This window comes from Neophocaena asiaeorientalis, unplaced genomic scaffold (genome assembly GCF_003031525.2).
Source record: "Neophocaena asiaeorientalis asiaeorientalis breed wild unplaced genomic scaffold, Neophocaena_asiaeorientalis_V1.1 scaffold174, whole genome shotgun sequence".
Lineage (NCBI taxonomy): Eukaryota > Metazoa > Chordata > Mammalia > Artiodactyla > Phocoenidae > Neophocaena > Neophocaena asiaeorientalis.
Window position 1 is genome coordinate 1,160,042 of NW_020174922.1, and position 21,618 is coordinate 1,181,659.

At 35.6% G+C, this 21,618-nt stretch overlaps 1 protein-coding gene across 4 annotated transcripts in view; it reads right to left on the reverse strand.

Annotated features, from left to right (window-relative positions):
- Nucleotides 1–21,618, reverse strand: part of MPDZ (multiple PDZ domain crumbs cell polarity complex component) — a 131,484-nt gene that overhangs the window by 89,169 nt on the left and 20,697 nt on the right. For all 4 annotated transcript variants that reach the window (XM_024760483.1, XM_024760482.1, XM_024760481.1 and 1 more), the window contains exons 3-9: nt 18,150–18,359; nt 17,522–17,661; nt 16,276–16,489; nt 13,505–13,633; nt 11,695–11,904; nt 8,988–9,102; nt 8,546–8,634 (exon numbers count right to left, since the gene is read on the reverse strand). In XM_024760483.1, the coding sequence (XP_024616251.1) occupies nt 8,546–8,634; nt 8,988–9,102; nt 11,695–11,904; nt 13,505–13,633; nt 16,276–16,489; nt 17,522–17,661; nt 18,150–18,359 (1,107 nt within the window). The remainder of the gene's footprint in view (nt 1–8,545; nt 8,635–8,987; nt 9,103–11,694; nt 11,905–13,504; nt 13,634–16,275; nt 16,490–17,521; nt 17,662–18,149; nt 18,360–21,618) is intronic.

Sequence of the window (21,618 nt, forward strand, 5' to 3'; positions counted from 1 at the left end):
TGCACGGCAAAAAAAAAAAAAAAAAAAAAAAAAAAGAACAGTGCTGTTCACACAGTAGATATTCACAAATGAGAAATGAGAAACTGGCTCATATGTCAAAGGTTTATTTGGAAAGCAACTTTTATATTTTTGAATAAATAAATGCAGATTATAACACCTTATTTTTTTAATACATAAAATTTGAAAACAGTTTGGAAAACTGGAACAATAAATTTAATGTTGAAATTCAAAGTCACTGATATTCCTTTTTAATTGTGAAATGACTATAAAATGGCTATTAAGTGTCATGCTTTTCTGAGCACAGTGCTGACCACATTAGGCACTCAAATATTTACTAAATGAATGAGAACTGCAATAAAGGCCTAGATCAGTGATCTCCAAGATGAAGTACCCTTACTGCAGAGGTTTCTGGAAGAATATAACACAACTCTTAATTAAACATATTTTAAATCTCATTTGTTTTACACGCACACATATATAATACATACATTAACTATGTATATAAAACAATATATATAATACATATAAAACAACATATATCATATATGAATATATAGAGAGGATAAAAGAGGAAGGAGAAAGGAGTAGTTTATAGATCGATAGATACAGATTTTTTTACCAATGGGGATATTCAATCAGAAATCTAGAGACCTCTGATCTAAATGATCAATTGGACTTTGGAAGTTACTTAAGTTTTGTATGACACTTTTGAGCTAAATGGCAACTTGCACATAGGTGTCTAACACTCTCCTCTTTCCTCCCACCACCACCTTGTTGATTCCCTCTTGGAAAGACTAGTAAAAATATAGTAACAGAGAAAACACCATAACAAAACTGGAAACCATGGAAGAAGACAAGTCCCTATACCAATAACTTGGAGGAACTTCTATGAGGAATGGTCTGAACATGACGAGATTGAAGGCAGGCCAGCTGGATCTCTAAATTTGAGGGAATAGTTTCTCTCGTCTGTAAGATGAAACTTCAGTAAAATCCAACAACTGCCCTTCATTAAAAGGAGGAAGTCAGGGCTTCCCTGGTGGCGCAGTGGTTGGGAGTCCGCCTGCCGATGCAGGGGACATGGGTTTGTGCCCCGGGAAGATCCCACGTGACGCAGAACGGCTGGGCCCGTGAGCCATGGCCGCTAAGCCTGCGCGTCCGGAGCCTGTGCTCCGCAACGGGAAAGGCCACAACAGTGAGAGGTCCGCATACCACAAAAAAAAAAAAAAAAAGGAGGAAGTCAGATGGTACATGTGGACCCTAACCCGTGATTCTAAAAACTACACCAAGTGCTAGAGGTCACACCAAGCTGGGAGCATGGGGCAGCACAGAATTACATATGTGAAGTCACACTATGCACACACATGCATACGCACACAACCCCAACTAACTCCTGGTTACACAAAGAAAACAATCTCTTACTATAGAGAGGTAACGTTCCCCATTGTGGTTTCCTGGTTTCCTCTCTATTCTATTAATCTACAAGTGAAACTGACTAAATTTAAACTTTCCCCTTCCTTCTTGCTTTGTCAATTCCTGAATTATATGTACAGAAATCCTTCTCAACTCCCTTTTGTACAAGCATAGTTCTCACTGAGATCTCTGAGAATAACTAAAGGTCACAAGAATTAAATACCACAGTCCAAAAGAAGGCAAGTGCCCTGAAGCATCAGTACAAACATCTTCCAATGAGACTGTCACTGCAGTGAACAGGAAAAAAGGTATTTTCTGAAACTTCCCTTCAAAGGAATTCATAATTCATTATATTGATGGAAGTAGGGATTATACGTACAAAGAAGGAACAAGTATCTACCAAAAAAGAAAAAGAAAACTGTTACAGTGAAGGCAGTCAACCTGATTTTAAATACTGCAAAAACAAAGTCAAGGAATGGAAGACAGGAATATGCAATTTTCCCATATTTCAGAGGATAAGAATAAATAGATAAAAATGGTCAGGGAAATAAGACTGAAGACATAATGTGGCTGATCTAGAAAATCAATATAATTGTGAAAAGAAATACAAGGAGAAGAGAATAATGGAGGAAAAAATAATCAAAGAAATGATTAGTAGATAAAGAAATTTGCCTCTATAAATCAGAAGTATATGAAAAACTAGGGGAAAAAAACTAACACCAGACATATCATGGTTAAATTCTTAGATTTCAAAAATCAAAAGAAAAAAATCTATCAGCATCTAGGCAACAGAGTGAGCAGGTTATCCTTTGTGAAAGAAATTACAAACCCAAAATTTTATATTCAGTGTTAACATATGTGAAAATAGAAATTATGTTTGAGATGCTATGATTATTTATATCCTATACCGTGTTGTGAGAGGGCCACCATGCAGAAATTTAAACAAACTGGTCAAGAATTATAATTTGTACACATTTAGGGCATAAATGGGCTGGGTTGTTAGAGATTAGGAAAAATTTAAAGGAGGTTTGTTTTGTTTTTTTTCTAGAGAGAAGAGTGTTGTAGGTCCCCACTCCACCTAGATGGTTAGCCTTTGACCACAAGTCAGAAGAGCTGCGTCACGTGTTGTAGGGAAGAAGGTAGTAGACTGTGTCTAGCTCTGTAAGGAGGTTAAGGGAGAGGCTGTTTAACTGCTCTGAAAGTGAAGCAAGAGAAAACTGCTATTATATTGAGAACTGCTCAACAGCCTAACTCTGTCTGGGCACAGACCAGAAGGGGACCACACACACACAGACACACACACACACACACGAGACAGCCAGGCTGAAGCCATCTTGAAACATACCCAAGAGTACCCCTAAGGAATAATGGTACCCCCCCCACCAAAGAGAGAATCTATGGAGCAGAATGCTGAGAAACCAGGGCCAAAGGGAAGAAGAGTCAGTCAGATGAAAAAATCTACCATCTGTCATGGAAAGTTCAAATATCTCCACAAGGATCTCTCAGGAATCCAAGAAGCAACCCTAAATGACAGTCCGTTTTGAATATCCTCCAGGTTCACTCAGTACAAAGCCATCTTACAACAGTGTCAGTCAAGGATGAAGTGTCTTACTGTCTTTTCCTCTCTTCCTTCTCTCACCTTTTACACTGCTAAGAGTCAGAAAGCAAATGAGAAGGTGAGGGAGGAAAAGAAAAGCTAGGTAGGGAAGACATACTGGAGAGTGCATTCTCTATCCCTATGTAAGCCATCAGTTCATAGCAGGCTTCTGGGAGGCCAGGGAGGCAGTCTGAGATTAATTATTTAGGATGGGAAATTTTAAATACTAAATTGGGGTTGTATTTGGTGATTTTTAATTGGCCATAGGGCATTTTACTCTCTAAGAACAATGTAAGTCATGGCACTTGCCTAAGATTTCTTCCAGGGAAAAGGGAAGACCCTTCCCTTTAAAAAATTAAAAGAGAGTTGATGACAAAATTTCCAAGGTTGTTTAAGATTATCCCCGCTAAGTCTTCCTTATGCAAAGTCTATGTTATCCCCAGCCAAATCATCCAAGTGTGCAAAGGCAACAGAAGAGGTTATCAGACAGAAAAGGTTCAGAAAGTCTACCAACACATTCTTTCATTTAAAATTTACTAAAAAAACATTCTAGCTGACTAAGAGATTAATCAGATTTAAAATTCAACGTAAGAAAACAGTGGCAGGGCTTCCCTGGTGGCGCAGTGGTTGAGAGTCTTCCTGACCCACATACCGTAAAAAAACCCAAACAACAACAACAACAACAAAAAGAAAACAGTGGCATACAAGATCCAGTGCTGAGTAATAAAATATGTAAAATTCAAATCTAAATACTACTATTATAGCAAAGTCAAATGTTTCAAGTCTTGATCCATAAAAGATATCCAAAGTGGTGTGTAACAGTTATTTATATTAGCAAGAAACTATAAACAACATAACTCTCCATGAATAAGGGTTACTTAAGTATATTAGGATAGATCTATATGTGCTAATATGACTACCTCCCAGGTATATTTCTAAGTAAAATAAACACTAAAAAGGTATACACTAATATGATCCTCTTAAATATAGATACATGGAAATTTTCTGAAATTTTAAATCACAAACTATTAAGAGTGGTTTCTATGAGAAGGGTTTTTTTAAGCCATGTTCAAATTTTATATTCTTTAGACTTCAAAGACAAAAATTAATCTAAGAGAAATAAACATGTTATTTACTCTCAGGGTAGTAAAGGAGAAAAATCTCAACTCTGAGGTGCCATAAAAATTCTTACAATGCACAGAACTTAGGCTGTAAGTTTTCATCTACAATAGATTTTTATGGCTTTTTTTTTTTTTTTGCGGTACGCGGGCCTCTCACTGCCGTGGCCTCTCCCGTTGCGGAGCACAGGCTCCGGACGTGCGGGCTCCGGACGCATGGGCTCAGCGGCCATGGCTCACAGGCCCAGCCGCTCCACGGCATGTGGGATCCTCCCGGACCGGGGCACGAACCCGTGTCCCCTGCATCGGCAGGCGGACTCTCAACCACTGCGCCACCAGGGAAGCCCTTTATGGCTCAATTTTTAAATGCAGTTTCACTAAGAAAAATCGAACGTATATGATTTTTTCTACTTAGTAGCAATAAAGTTCATTATGTAAAGGAAAAAAAACACATTTTTCCCTTTTTTTCCTTACACAAATGTCAGAGATGGTAGGTACTAGCACAGAAGAAATTGCTACAATGGAATAACCACAGACTTTTAAACCTAGACTTTGGTTCAAATTTCTCAGTATCTTCATCTGTAATATGAGAATAATGGTACCCACTTTCTCAAAATTACAGCACATGGCACTCTGTACTGGAAAGATGCTCAGAAACTGGTATTATTATTAATAAAGTGAAGAAGTGATTAATAAACATGAAAACCCCAAGCCCTATGGGAGCAGTTTCTGATCAACATAATTACACCCATCATACATATGAGACAAGGTCACCAAAACCTAAATCAGGGCTCAGGCCATCTCTGATCCCTCAATATCACAGGAAGAGAGTTAAGAGGTGGCTTCAGACCCAACTGTCCCAGAGACAAAAGTGCTGTGGAACTAGGTGCAATGGCAGTAAACTGCCTATGTGCTATCTCAAGGAGAGATCCAACATCCTCAAAATGTGCAGTGCAGATACCACAATTAACAGGTGCAATTAGTAAGGGGGGAAATCCTAGTTAGAACAAATGGAAAAGCCCAGCTCCTTAGCACACTCAATCTAGCTGGCCAAGCCTCCTCCAACATGGCCTATATCTATACACACATACAAAACTTGGGACTATTAACAAAGTCACAGAATACCAAAGGCAACACTTGATACCTTTCCTTATTTAACAATATATGCTTGTTTAGTATTTTTTAAAAATCAGACGTTAATTCTATACTGCTTTTATCAAGGATCTCTGTATACCAATCTAAAAAAATGAGTATATGATTTTATCTAATGACAAGGTTGGTCAACTTTAAAAAAAAATAGTTCTTTTATTAAATAATTCCTATATAGAATACCAATATATAATGTGGAAAAAAACAGTCTCTATTCCCCGCCCCGTAATGTCTACAGTGAAACTCTAGGGGCCAACAGAGCACAATTCGTAAAACAGGAATCTTATAACAAAAGAGTTTAATGTTTCAAAATAATACATCCTCAAAATAGTAGGAAATAATTTCTTAATCTTCTCACCGTCTCAACAATTACAAAATAAAAACATAGTTCCAAATAGCTGCTGCTAGGACAAAATTTTAAAAAAATCAAATACAGCAGTTGTGAAAAGGAACTAGTGTGAAGAACTTTCCTACCCGTATCTCAAAAGCCCACAAGATGATGGTATTTTGCACAAAATTAATGCATGATCAAAAGTACTGCATCATGTTCCTTAAAAGTCGAGGTGCTTCCAACTTTGAAGGGAATGTTGCTAAAAATTAAAAATCATAACACTGATGACAGCAAAGATAGTGATTTTATTGAAAGCAAGAAAATACTTCAGAAGAAGGGTGCTTCCGCTTTTGAGTCAAAAATTTCCTTTAGCACTGATCTTGCCTAAGTGAAATTGTATTTGAGATTCCACTTATATAAGAATGAAAACAATGACAAGCTTGAAAGGAAACTTTTGTGAGACTTAAATGTGTAATCATTTCAGACCCTTAATAAATATCTGCTTAATTAAACTGTACTTATGTGCCATGCATACTATGTATTTTAAATAAATAACTCATTTGGTTTTCCTAAAAATCATACAAGGGAAGTGTCTTTATCCCAATTTTGTAGGTTAAGGAATCTTGCTTCTTGCTAAATGGTTAAACATGGAGTTATATGATCCAGCATTTCCACTCCTAAGTATACAACCAGGAGAAATGAAAACATACCTCCACACAAAAGTCTGTACATGAATGTTCACAGCGGCATTGTCTGTAATAGCCAAGAAGTGGAAACAACTCAAATGTCCAACAACTAATGAATGTATAAATAAAATGTAGTATGTCTCTACAATGGCATATTATTCAGCTATAAAAAGAAATTAAGAATTGATACATGCTACAACATAGATGAACCGTGAAAACATTATGCTAAGCAAAAGAAGCAAATCACAAAGGACCGCCTATTGAATGATTCCATTTACATGAAATGTCCAGAATAGGCAAATCTATTGAGATAGGAAGTAGATTGGTAGTTGTGTAGGGCTGGGAGGATGGAGGAATTAGGGAGTAACTGCTAATGGGATGGGTTTCTGTTAAAGGTTAATGAAAATGTTCTAAAATTGATTGTGATCATGAACGCACAACTGTAAAGATACTAAAAGCTTCTGAATCATACACTTTAAATGGGCAAATTGTATGTTCTGTGAGTTATATCTCAAGAATGCTGGTTTTTAAAAAAGCTTTCTATTAGATTCAAATATATAGTCTGGGGGGCAAGTACATTAGCTATGTATTCAATTTTTAATTCTTTATCAGATATGGATTTAGAATATGTATATATTCACTCTCTCCCTCTCCTTTTCCTCCAAAATAAAAAAAAAAAGGAAAGTGGTTAATTTTCATTGTATGTTAAAATAGAGATACAATGGGAAAGCTCTTTTCCAGGAAATGAGCAGCTGAGGTGGCACGCACAACTTGGTCTTTAGAGCAGATTTCAAGAGGTAAACAGGTGTAGTTAGGAGTTTTACAGAACAAAGGTCAAGAAAAGTCACAGAGTTGCAATGTAGAAGCAAAGAGCAGAGACTGATAAAGGACATCTCTATCTTTCTGTTAAATGTGAAAGAAAACACAAAACATAAAATTTACTCTTATCCATTTTTAAGTATATAGTTCAGTAGTGTTAAGTATATTCATGTTGTCATACAATACATCTCCAGAACATTTTCATCTTGCAAAACTGAAACTATACCCATTGAACAACTTCTCCCCATTTCCCCCTCTAACCAGCCCCTCACAAAAACTGTTCTACTTTCTGTTGCTATGACTTTTTCTGCCTGGCTTATTTCACTTAGCATAATGTTCTCAAGGTTTTGTTGTAGAATGTGACAGAATTTCCTTCTTTATAAGACTAAATAATATTTTATTGTATGTATATACCACATTTTGTTTATCCATTCATCTGCAGATGGACCTCTGGGTCACTTACTCATCTTAGCTCTTGTGAATAATGCTGCAGTGAACAAGGACTCTTCTATCTTAACTACTATTAAGATCCCAAGGGGAAAACAGAGACTTCATTACACATAAACAAATATATATTAAGATAAATCAGCATTCCCCAAAATGTACTCCAAAGAATATAATATATGTTTGAGGGAAGAAAGAACATGATTACAAAAGTTTAGGAACCTCTGAAGTAAAAGAGTTAAACAAGTTTCTTTACTGGGAAACTTCTCAGGTTTTGATTTTTCAATGTGCATTGTGGACCCCTAAGAAATGATATCACAGGCAGTTTTTCCTAAACTTATTTAACCAGAAAGCCCTTGATGCAGGGTCTCTGGGATTCATGTTCTGAGAAGTAGTTAGGGTAGTCCAGTTTCCACTGAACACTGAACTGAAAGTTGGATTCTTTTTATACTACCTTGAACAGCTATGTGGTCAAAACATACTAATGTTACTAGGATACAATTATGAGCTTGATCTAATCAAGAGGATCTGGCTTTATTTCTTTTATTCCTTTATAGTCTTACAGCTAAAAGGAGCCCTGGTCATGGTGCCAACAAAAATAGTGTCATTCTGAAGCTGATGTAAAAAAATGCATACAACCCAATCTCAGATTCAAGTACACTACAAGTGATAATGTCTGGTCTTTAGTTTTGGAGCATCTGCAGCTAAAATACAAGTATGATTATTAATGTACCAAAGTCATTAAAACCAGAAAGCAGATGTATTAGCAGTTAGTCAAGAAAGTGTCCCACCTTTAGAAAAGGTATCAATAAAGCTTCTATCCAATGCTCTGACTTCCACAAAATAATGATTAATTGTGATGACAGCTCAAACCACCAAAGCAAGCTTCAATTAGTATAGAGCTACCTGTAGATCTCAAAACTGCATGAACTAGGAGAATGCATCTCTCAACCATGAAAATTAACAAAGCTGTTATTAAATGTGTACTTACTGCTATAATTTGGTCTCCAATTTGGATTCTTCCATCATGTTCAACAGCACTGCTCTTTGTAATGCTCTTTACAAAGATTCCTGAAGGTTCTAAGATTAGAAATAGGTTTGTTTTTGCTTTGTTTTGCTTTACTATTTACAAAGCACACTCAAACAATACCCATCCTCCATTCTCCAAATATAAAATCCTAATTCTGCACAGATATAAATCAACCAACCACACAAAGAAAACCACTAGTAGAAACTTACGCTACAGAAAAAGACAATGGTTTTGTCTGAAATAAAATATCAGAGTCGCCTGCACTAAATTATTCCTAAGGAAGATTTCCATCAGTTTATGACAATCTGAAAATACATTATGTTGATTCAATATTTCATAAGACAAAGACATTAGAGGCAATTGCCAAGATGAAAGAAATAGAATATTAATGTTTAAAAACTACCTAATTTTTTATCTCCAATGTAACCAGCAATGGTAATTCCTAATCCCTGGACATTTTTAGTGAGTTCTACATCAAATGTCTCATTTTCTTCACTTTTCTGAGTAGAAGCATCAACCTAAAATAAAATTGATAAATAAATATACACATAAATAAACATGTAAACAAACAAGATAATCTTTTTTAAGCCACAATCTTTAGAAATAATATGATGTAATTGGGTGTTAGAGAACTCAGCTAGAAAATTATAGAGTAGGGATTACTCCTTCAATCTTGACAACTTGGACTGAGTATCACATTTTTACTCAAAAGGAATGTCAAGAGTAAAGCTGAACACCCCCATCAGAGAAATATATAATTGTCTGTGCGTGCAAAATGTTAAAAATTTAACAGTTTCTTATTAACAAATTCTATTTTCAGGGATGGCTCATCTTCATTTTTGAAGAAGTTAGGATGTAATACAGTTAAAATAACTCATACTTTGAATCCACATCAGCAAGTTCAAATCTAGCTTTGCCACTGATTTTTTCTAAGCATCACTCTGCTCAACTGTCTATCAGGAATAAGAACAAGTCCAGCTAACAATTATTGAGCAGTTTCTATATAACAGACACCTGTCATGTCTCAATTCATTTACTCCGTAGAATAAGCCTATGAGGTAGATACAATTACTATCAATTTTTCTCTGGTGAAACTGAGGAACACAAACTTTTCCAAGGACAAAGAGCAATCTAGTAGAGGCAGAATTCAAATGTAGATAAGCTGGTTGCAGAACCCCTGCTCTTAAAAGCTGCACAGTATGTTAATTCCTCCTATAGAATGTAGGGGCCATAATGCCCACTCAAGACATGCCGTTATTACTACCTTAAGTTGAAAGCTGATTCGAACACCATGAATGTGAATCTATCCTCCAGATATACTATTAATAGACTGATGCTTATTTTGAAAGCCAGTGAAACGTATCAAACAGCTAATTAAAACTGTCCTTGTATTTGCTTTATAAATTCAAACTTTAATACAAAAAGCTTTTTAGAAGGAAAGAATGCCTTTACACATGATTTCCTTCATTCCTGGAGTGGTACCTGAAAGCAGATTTCTCTAATATGTAGACTTGTTATTATGTATTGGACTGAAGGGCAAGGCTCCCTGAATAAAGCATGAGTGAACTAGCACAGTAAGTCATCAATAAGTTGCTGGCATTATATACTAGTGTGGTGTCAGCAGATTCCACAGAGAACCCTAGGAAGATCACAAAAGAATGAAGTCTTTGGTTCGAATGGACATGCAGGTTGGGGCGAGCTGGTAATGGTTTCTGATTTTCTTTAAGCACACTCTGTACCTCACTGATAAGTCACCTAAATGAGATATAATTTTATAGTAAAGTTTTATTTTTTTCATTGCACATAATTATCTGTGCAAACTTAGCAAAAGTTTAAAGTTTAGATAATTACAAGAAAATGACAGGATGAAATCTGCTTCAATTGAAACAAATGTGTCTTCTATTTTTAATAAGACTTATGCAAGTGCTATTTTAGAGGGTGGCAATTTGACTATCGAATGGTTTTAAAAGGGGCACAAGCTTCACAAATGATGATATGCACAGAATAGATATTTTTCTAAGCTTTCAATTACATCAAGTGGTTTTTGGTATTGCATTCATTTATATATTGCTGAATAAAATGTTTTGTTTACCACAAAAGAATGCCATTTAAATACTTTCATAAACAGGCTTTCTTTCTTTACTTCTTTCTCCCTGCAAAAAATAGCAACGAAACTCAATCCTAAAAACAACAGAATCATGGAAATTTCAAGTGTTCTAATAAAGTTTTAAAGGGCTTGTGGAGGAGGTTAGAATATTAAAAGAAAGAATTTGTAGCAACTGTTTAGAAAATAACTGTTTTTAGATCTATAAGAAAGGAATGTAGAACTTGCATTTGCTATAAAGCTCATATAGAAACTGGTCATAATTCTCTTCTTAAATATTTAAGAAATTTCTGGATAAAATTATTTTGTTGATATTTAATCCACTATCATCTTGTGACCTGACTATTTGAGATAACCATCACATTATAATAATTTTGAAACATTCTAGCTTTTATCATATCAAGTTAAGAACAAAGATGGAATGCTCTGCCTATGAATGAAGCTTTTGTCACAACCCCGAAAGCATAACTTTTCTCTAAAAAAAATTATATAACTGGGTCAAGAATAGCAACTTATCACAAATCTGATAACAATTATATGACATACCTGAAAACAACAATGAAAGGTTTTAGTAAGCTTTATTTATCCACCTTGCCCACAAAAAGACACTAAGAAGCAAGGTGTTGAAAGGGAATGATTGGAACTTACAGCCCACCTTACAGAAACTCTTCTAAGCAAGAAAAAGATAGAATTAAATGTTTTAGGTATTAGTAGCAAATAATTCTTTAAAATATATCCAAAATTCAAAACATTTTCCTCATAAATGTGCTTAGAGAAAAATCAAAAACAGTAATCTAGAATTTTTAAGCAATCTATCTTTCACCGGTTAGACATTATTCCTATTTAATAAACTATTATTAGTGCTGAAACATCATTACATTTGAATTTTGTTTCATTCTTTAGCACTAATACACTGACATTAATAAGTCTAGTTTCTAAATAAACACCACTGTCATCTAAGTGCTACAGTCTATGACTTTCCCATTAACTGCTTTTATCTCCTTACCCGCATCTCTGGTGTAGAAGATGGGGATGAGGAAAGCGTGATGCCCAAAGAGGTGGGCACTGTTGGTTCTTCCATGGCACCTCTTGCAATCATCAATTTGACTCTATTTCCACACTGTCTGAGGACCTGGGCTACTTGCTCACTGCTCATTCCTGCTAGATCTGTGTCACCAATCTTTAGAATGTGGTCTCCGCTGCATAATCGCCCATGCTGAATAAAAAGGGACTGATTAGTCAGACTGTTGTTGTTATTATTATTAACTTCATCAGAGAAATCCCTCATTTAGAGGGAACGAGAGTAATAACAAAAAAAGAGCTATTACATGAATTACCAATCATGGTACATTAAACATGTGGTTGTAATGTTAACTGTCTTTTGAAGCATGCTAACTTCATTAAATGTGATATAAGTAAATGAAATTCATAACTATTCTTTAAATCAATAGTTGATATGAGCTTTTCAATTTGATTTCTACCCACTCGATGCAAGAAAGCACTAGTCTTTCTGTGAATGTTTTGAGGGATACAATAAACAGAAAATGTCACTAAGGAAAGATGAAGTATAACTCACCTCACAAATATATATAACTCAAAATACAGTATCAATCACAAAAAACCACTGAGTTAATACCACAATTTTCTGCATTGCCATTTCAAAAAATTGCATCCCTAAAAAACTCATTTGCAGATGAAATATTTGTGAGACTTAAATTCAGATAAACCAGGGAAGTGAACAGCCATCTGGTAAGCCTCCATACAGGCACTGTCCACTAGAACTTTCTGCAGTGATGAAATGTTCTGCATTGTCCAATATGGAAGCTACAAGCAACATATTGCTCTAGAGCACTTGAAATATAGCTCGTCTAATGGAGGAACTGGGGTGGTAATTTTATTTCATTTTAATTAATTCAAATTTGAATTTAAAAAGTGATATGTGGCCAGTACCTACAGTATTAGACAGTGCAGCTCTATACACAAGGTAAAGCTGATTTACCACAAGCCTGTCAATTAGAGAAATTTCACCGGATGCTGCATGATACTGGCTAATGTTTAAAAGGAAGAAAACGCCCATACTATTGAGCTACTCTCAATAATTGATAAGGTTATCTCTATTGATAAGGCTGCCCATAAATCTGCCTTTCATTTACCAATATGAAAAATATTTGATGCACGTGACTTAAGTTCAAATACACATGCAAAAGCAAACAGCTTTATATATAAAACATTATAACCAAGGCAAAAGAGACACTAGAACTTGTCAAATTAAAATGTAAATCATAATTAGTAACTTTACAATTTTCTCACATATGCTCCAACAACTTTACATAGCATAAATGGCAATGCTTTAATAAACTACTCTAAGAGATAAAAACAGGCTGTACTTCATATACAAAGATGACACCAGTGACCCATCACTAAAGGGACAAGATGAATCTTATTTTTCGCCCTTCAATAACGAAGTATTCTTTTTTCCATAATACCTTGTAGCTATAAAACAGATAAGTAGGCTCATAAACGTGATTTACAATCATAAAATAAAGGATATATACCTCTACAATGATCAAAACCACAACCTGGGCTTTAGTCTGTGATTCTAAAGAGGCTTAAGATCACTGTCTGTAACTGTAACTGAAAATCAAGGTCTCTCTTGAAATGTATTTCTCCCCAGGTCTAAGAAAAACATTTTACATACAAGCCCAGCGAAAGAGAAGATTCTGACACTGTCTAAAGCCAAAGTCTCTTCTAACAGAAATGTAAAAGATGAAGGTGTATTTTTGATAAAACATAAAAAATCTGCTGGAGTAGCTTACCTGATCAGCTACTCCTCCAGGCAGGATGGTTTTCACGATCACGCCAGTTGCTTTTCCTCCTACAATGCCAAATCCCAGACCAGAGCCATCATTTACCAATTCAATAGTCTCCACGTGCTGCCAGTGAACCTGAAAGCAAAGCCCCCATATGAATTTGAAAACATTTTACGAAAAACTAAAATTGTTATTACAGTTGAGATCTCTATGAATATTATTTTGTGATTAGTATTAAATAACTAAGTGCAGACATAATAATGAGTTTTAACAGGGTCCCTTTTATTTAGTACACTTCTCTTTCAACATGTTGTTACTGCTATTGATATAACCATTCTTGAAATAATCAATACATTACAGTGACTGCATTTAACCAGGTAAAGAGAGATTTGCAAGATCCTTTGTAGAACTTAAAAAAAAAGGATGATCAGGGAAAGACTGTTAGCTGTTAAGAACTTCTTCTGCATAAACCCTATTGCACGAGATTCCAAACAAAGTGACCTCTTAAAGCCACTGACAGCTGTCAGTGACTTTACAAAGATCAAGATTTTATTTGCTTACCAATAGAGTCAACTGTTTTTTTTTCCTTTTTTCTTTTTTTTAAAGAGCTTATACTCTGATAAGATCAATAAGATTGTTTTTTGTTTTTTTTTTAATTTATTTTTTGGCTGCACAGCACGGCATGAGGGATCTCAGTTCCTGGACCAGGGATCAAACTCGGGCCCTTGGCAGTGGAAGTGCGAAGTCTTAACCAGTGGACCGCCAGGTAAGTCCCTAGAGTAAACTTTTTTAAGGGACTAAATTTTTTTTTTAAGGAATGATGTCAAGTAAAAAGGCTACAATAAAGAAAGATAACAATCCCATTCACCACTGCAACAAAAAGAATAAAATACTAGGAATAAACCTACCTAAGGAGGTAGTAAAAGACCTGTGCTCAGAAAACTATAAGACACTGATGAAAGAAATCAAAGATGACACAAACAGATGGAGAGATATACCACGTTCTTGGATTGGAAGAATCAATATTGTGAAAATGACTATACTACACAAAGTAATCTACAGATTCAATGCAATCCCTATCAAATTACCAATGGCATCTTTTACAGAACAAGAACAAAAACTCTTAACATTTGTATGGAGACACAAAAGACTCCGAATAGCCAAAGCAATATTGAGGGAAAAAAATGGAGCTGGAGGAATCAGACTCCCTGACTTCAGACTATACTACAAAGCTACCATAATAATCAAGACAATATGGTACTGGCACAAAAACAGAAATATACATCAATGGAACACACCTATCGTCAACTAATCTATGACAAAGGAGTCAAGGATATACAATGGAGAAAAGACAGTCTCTTCAGTAAGTGGTGCTGGGAAAACTGGACAGCTACATGTAAAAGAATGAAATTAGAACTCTACCTAACACCATACACAAAAATAAACTCAAAATGGATTAAAGACCTAAATGTAGGACCGGATACTATAAAACCCTTAGAGGAAAACATAGGAAGAACACGCTTTGACATAAATCACAGCAAGATCCTTTTTGACCCACCTCCTAGAGTAATGGAAATAAAAACAAAATAAACAAATGGAACATAATGAAACTTAAAAGCTTTTGCACAGCAAAGGAAACTATAAACAAGATGAAAAGACCCTCAGAATGGGAGAAAATATTTGCAAATGAATCAACAGACAAAGGATTAATCTCCAAAACATATAAACAGCTCATGCAGCTCAGTATAAAAAAACAAACAACCCAATCCAAAAATGGGCAGAAGACCTAAATAGACAGTTCTCCAAAGAAGACATACAGATGGCCAAGAAGCACATGAAAAGCTGCTCAACATCACTAATTATTAGAGAAATGCAAATCAAAACCACAATGAGGTATCACCTCACACCGGTCAGAATGGGCATATCAGAAAATTTACAAACAACAAATGCTGGAGAGGGTGTGGAGAAAAGGGAACCCTCCTGCACTGTTGGTGGGAGTGGTAATTGATACAACCACTGTGGAGAACAGTATGGAGGTTCCTTAAAAAACTAAAAATAGAATTACCATATGACCCAGCAATCCCACTACTGGGCATATACCCAGAAAAACCCATAATTCAAAAAGACACATGCACCCCAATGTTCACTGCAGCACTATTTACAATAGCCAGGACATGAAAGCAACCTAAATACCCACTGACAGACGAATGGATAAAGAAGATGTGGTATGTACATATAATGGAATATAACTCAGCCATTAAAAGGAATGAAATTGGGTCATTGGTAGAGGCAAGGATGGACCTAGGGACTGTCATACAGAGTGAAGTAAGTAAGAAAGAGAAGAACAAATATCGTATATTAATGCATATATGTGGAATCCAGAAAAATGGTACAGATGAACTGGTTTGCAAGGCAGAAATAGAGACACAGATGGAGAGAACATACGTATGGACACCAAGGGGGAAAGCGTGGGGTGGGGGGGTGGTGGTGGTGGGATGAATTGGGAGATTATGATTGACATGTATACACTAATATGTATAAAATAGATAACTAATAAGAACCTGCTGTATAAATAAAATAAAATTTAAAAGAATGTCTTTAGAAGCCATAAACTTAATCATAATTACATTAAAAATATTCCAGGCCACAGAGAGATGCAACAAAAAGGGAAAAGCCCAAGAAGTACAAAAAGAATCTACAGGAAGTGTGAACCCATACAAAACCTTAACAAACTAGAAAAATACGTTCTTTTCCTCCTGAAAATCTGATCTACTCACCGGATTAGAGTGAGCCGAAATTGTGCTGGCCGCAGATGGAGAACGGGAAACTATGGGGCTGATGAGCTGAGGCAATGAGCCTCTGGCAATAACCAGCTTGACAGTATCTTTGGCTTTCTGCAGGATGCTGATGGCCTGCTGATGTGTAATTGTCTGATCAAGTGCCTGTCCGTTAATAGCAAGGATCTGATCAGTTTCCTTCAATCTTCCATCTCTAAGAATGAAAAAGGGGGTAAAAAATAACTAACAGCTCTCAAAAAAATGACAGCTTCTTTGGCATGCATTTTCAGGTTATTTTTAATTCTATTTTCTAATGTCCACACTATGAAAGCTTTTTCCTGCAGCTGCACTTCTAAAAATATTTTTTCTATTTCTTTAATTTAGTATGTATATGAGATGGTGTTTACTAAACTATTGTGCCCAATCATTATGCTGTACACCTTAAACTTACATACTGCTGTATGTCAATTATGTCAAAACAAAAATGGAAGGGAAAATATATATGCTTTGGCTCCAGCTGACCTACCCCTAATCAACCTCTCCCAGTTAAAAGCACCTTCTTTTCAGCTACCCACTCAACCTATACATTGTATTTTAGATGTTCCTATCCTCTACAAATGAAAGCAAAGATGTATATATTTACTTGTTGCTTTGAGTATATTAATAAAATATAGCTCAAATTATCATAGGCCATTTGTATACTTTTCTATAAAGTAATTTTAAAATCTGATCAAAAAGAGCCCATTTAATAGCAATGAGAGTACTGCCCTAGTCAAATTTTTCTTTCCTTACTAAAAAATGATTAAGTTATGACTAAATTTAAAAGTAATTCTCCTTTCAAAGGACTTTCTTTTTATCGTAGCAATGTTAAGAATTTAATGATCTTTAAAAACTAATTAATAACAGATTGTATTCAGTTTTTTGTCTGTTTTTATTCATTTTTGTTCCTTGAAATTCTCCCAAGGTGAGCAGTACCTTCTGAATGTGGCATCAAAAACAGAAAAGAGGGGCTTCCCTGGTGGCGCAGTGGTTGAGAGTATGCCTGCCGATGCAGGGGACACGGGTTCGTGTCCCGGTCTGGGAAGATCCCACATGCCGCGGAGCGGCTGGGCCCGTGAGCCATGGCCGCTGAGCCTGTCAGTACGGAGCCTGTGCTCCGCAACAGGAGAAGCCACAACAGTGAGAGGCCCATGTACCACAAAAAAACCCAAAAACAAAAACAGAAAAGACACAGTGACAGTCTCACCTGTGGGCCACACTGCCCTCCTGGATCTCCTGCACAAATATCCCCAGTTCTCCCCGATTTTCACTCCTCAGTCCCACAACACTGAACCCAAGGCCTCCACATGAAGGTTTGAGGAGCTCAAAAACTTCTATTTGGCGACCCTGTTCAGGAAAAAAAGCAAGAAATATAATTAAATGCAAATCACTCTACTTGCAATCATCTTATTAGTGGCATTAATCTGTTCTTTAAAAAAAAAGAAATTAAAAATATTTTTTTCTAAGATAAACTTTATCACTCATCACCTAGAATGAGACATTTATTTATCCTTAAGAATATTTCTGAAACATAACATATAATGCTCAATTTAAAATATGATAATTAAAAAAAGGAACAGAAAAATCTCAGAATCACCTAAACCCACATAAATTCTACATCTTTGTCATTCCAATTTTTTCAGATATTATAAAATGTCTTCATAAATAAGAATATAATATATATTTTAAATATACTTGATATATATTTAATGTATATATTTAACTTACATAATGTAAATATATATAAGTATTCTTCTAATTATCCAGGATTTGATTACATTCTTAAGATATTATTATATATTCTATCATTAACTATCAGGAAGAAATGCTCTTACCTGGGCCATATTTTTGATCAGTTGATCAAATTCATCACAAGCAGGTTTCCCATTGATGTGTGCAGTACCCAATCCTGTAAGAACTTCCAGATTCCCATTATTTGGAGATAATAAAAATGATTCATTTTGCAGAGTAGGAATTACAGCTGGGCTGAGATGCGGAATGTGGGCACATTCAACATTGGAAATTGTGGGAGTTGCAATGTTTACCTAAGAGTAATATGGAGACTATTAACAACTTTGTCATTCCATGAACTATTTCATAGGAATCATCCCAAGAGAGGTAATAATGAAGTACCTATGAAATTTCAAAATGTCCATACCCTTTTATTCTGCAACTCTATTTCAAGAAATTTATTTCAAGGAGAAAAATTAGAAAAATACACAGAGATGTAAATGCAAGGATGTTCAACACAGCACTATTTTTTAGGTGGAAAAAGTTTTAAAAACTAATTAAGTGAAAAGAAGCAGTGTTCAACTTCAAGGTACTCATTAAAACACACACAAAAACACATCCATACATATGTTTTTAAGTGAAAAAGCCTAGTTTTTGAACAATAACAGTAAGTATAGTACAATTCAATGTACACTCAAAAAATGTTTACATGTGTATTAAACATCTGGAAGAATATATACCAAACCACCAACAGAACACTAGTTGTCCCCAAGAGATGGGATTCCAGAAGGCCATTAACTTACCATATTGCTTGAATTTTTATAACAACCTATGCAGTAAAGAATTTGGTCTTTCCCAGAAAGAAGCCTGGCCTTTGTCCTTACCTCACAGGAAGTAACTTCTAAACCCTTGGAATTTCCCAGATGACAGAAGTGTCTCTGTTATTCATGGTGGGCCCCAAGGCCACATGATATCCTCTCAAATTCTTAAACTAAGTCATCTCACATGGGCAATCAATCATGCCTATGAATTGATGTCCCAATAAAAACTCTGAACACCAAGCTCAGGTGAGCTTCTTGGGTTGGCAATACTCCATGCATACTGTCACACATCGAGTTTGGGAAGGGAACACTTCCTTAGGAAAATGGAAGCTTCACATCTGGAATCCTCTCAGACTCGGTGCTATGCGTCTCTTTCTTAGGTTAACTTTCGACCTGTACCCTTTCCCTATAAAAGATCATAACCATGAGTCTTAACAGCTTTCAATAGGTTCTATAGGTCCTTCTAATAAATTACTGAACTTGAGCATGGTTTGGGGAACCTCCTGGATGTGCAGTTGGAATCAGAAGTGAGGATGGTCTTGTGTGGACTCTTCCTTCCAACTTTGTATTTGGAGCTTAACTCCTTGCTGTTGGTGGCACAAGTCTAGGGCAGAGCTGCCAGTCTGGAGGACTATGCCCTCAAACCTCACAGTATGGTTAACTCCAGGTACAATGTTATTAATAAACAACAACAAAATATTCTATAATTACTTGTATGTGCCTGTTATACAGAGCTAAATAATCTAATAATAATAAATATTTATTATATTTATAGAATATCTTATATAAAATCATACTGACATTAATATAGTAATATTAAATAATAATAAATATAAATAATAAATATTACATTAAAGCTAAGCAATTATTAAAACAGTGCAAAGAGTCAATCCTAATTTTGTATTTCTATAGGGTATCTGGAATGTAACTTTTAATTTACAATTAATCGTAAGAAAAGTTATAGCAATGACACTTTTGGATCACTCTGTAAGCTCATCTCCCAGCACTCTGTCCTTCACTCACAAAGCTCCAGCTATACTAACCACTTTACTGTTCCTCCAACTGCCAAGCTGCTCTCTCTAGCAGCCAAGTACGTCCTTCCCCCAAGTATCTACGTGCTTACATTTTTTGTTCATCCAAGTGCACTCAACATCATCTCAGAGAAGGCCTCCCTGACAACCCTAACTAAGACTGCGTCCCACCATTACGCTCCATGAGCTGACACTGCCCTGTTTTTCTTCATGGTGCTTATTATTGCCTGGCATGCACCCTGCTGTCATGGAGCTTCCATCCCAATCTGCAGAGACAGACTAGAATGTAGAATTCTCCAGTGGAGGAATGTGACTATTTTATTCTCTATTATATCCTCATCCTCTAGGAGAGTGTCTTGCACGGAGGTGGCATTCAATATCCATCTACAGAATAAATGTTTATCCATTTTTAAGGAACCACTCTGATCTAATCTGCCCAATGACCCTCCAAGAATCACTATTACCATTTTACAGATGACAAAATTACACAAAGTCACACACCTAGTAAGTAGATTATGACCTAGATTTTTTCATCATGGTGCTACTATCATCTTCGTATTATACACATAGCAAACAATCATTTCTGGAAATGAGACATTAGTAAATGTCTTCCACTGACAGAAGCAATCAAAATATTTCACAATTTATGTCACCAATCCATGCCTAAGCTTGTTACCTGTCTTAAAAAATAAAACAGGAAACTCAGTAACTTACCAAAGTTACCAGTAATTCACCATTTTATTGGCTATCTACAACCACAGATGTAAAAGAGATCAAGGTATTTGAGGAAGAGGCTTTTGGGAATCCTTTCAAATGCTTATTTTAAAATCTACAGCAGGCAGGATCAATTATTATTTTTTCAAAAGTAAGCTTCTTATGCCAAACCTGATTTTTTTTTAAACCTGAGCATGGCAACTTCAATAAAATCTGCCAGCAGAAGATACACTGTTCAGGTTGAAGCAGATGGCATCATGAAATCTGTGACAGGCTGAGGATCCCACACACCAGGACCTAATGCCGATGGTATGTTTGCATAGGGAAAAAATATTTGGAGTTTTGCTACAGTGAGCTAGGATGAACAAATCACATTATAAGCACAAAGAGTCTGTCTGTGTGAAGTTAACTGGTGAAACAGAAGCTCTGACACTATGCAAGACAAGGTGTGAAGGCATTCCAAGAGTAAAGTTATATATGCATATAAAGCTATATGATATTGAATATCAATTGTCTTCCACAAATTTGTTAAAGGTTAACAAATGACAATGACTCCTCCTATCTCCTCCCAGCCACTGAGGTCTACATAAATGTAAAAGCAAAGAGATCACATAAGTAAAAACTAAAATTTAATTATACCGTTATACAAAAGGCTTGTTTTTAACTTTGAAAATTTATACCCATAGCACAAAGGCACCTTGTGATTCTGCCATAGCTTTATTAAAATGGCTTTCTGAACTATAATCTCTTTGAAGAACAAGAATGAATCTTCTTTGCCATGATAGGTCTGTTCATAACAGACACAGTATAAATGTTTAATAAAAAGAACTTGACTCCCATCTTGGTTTATAGAATATAAAATAAACAGAAGAAAACACAACTATCTGTTGATTTTTACATACAGGTAAACAATCTGTATAATTTATGGAAGTTGCTAGTAAATGAGCAAGAGTCACCACATAATTTTCTGTTCTCTGTTTAGCTTCTGGCTATTTCAGTCTAAAAAG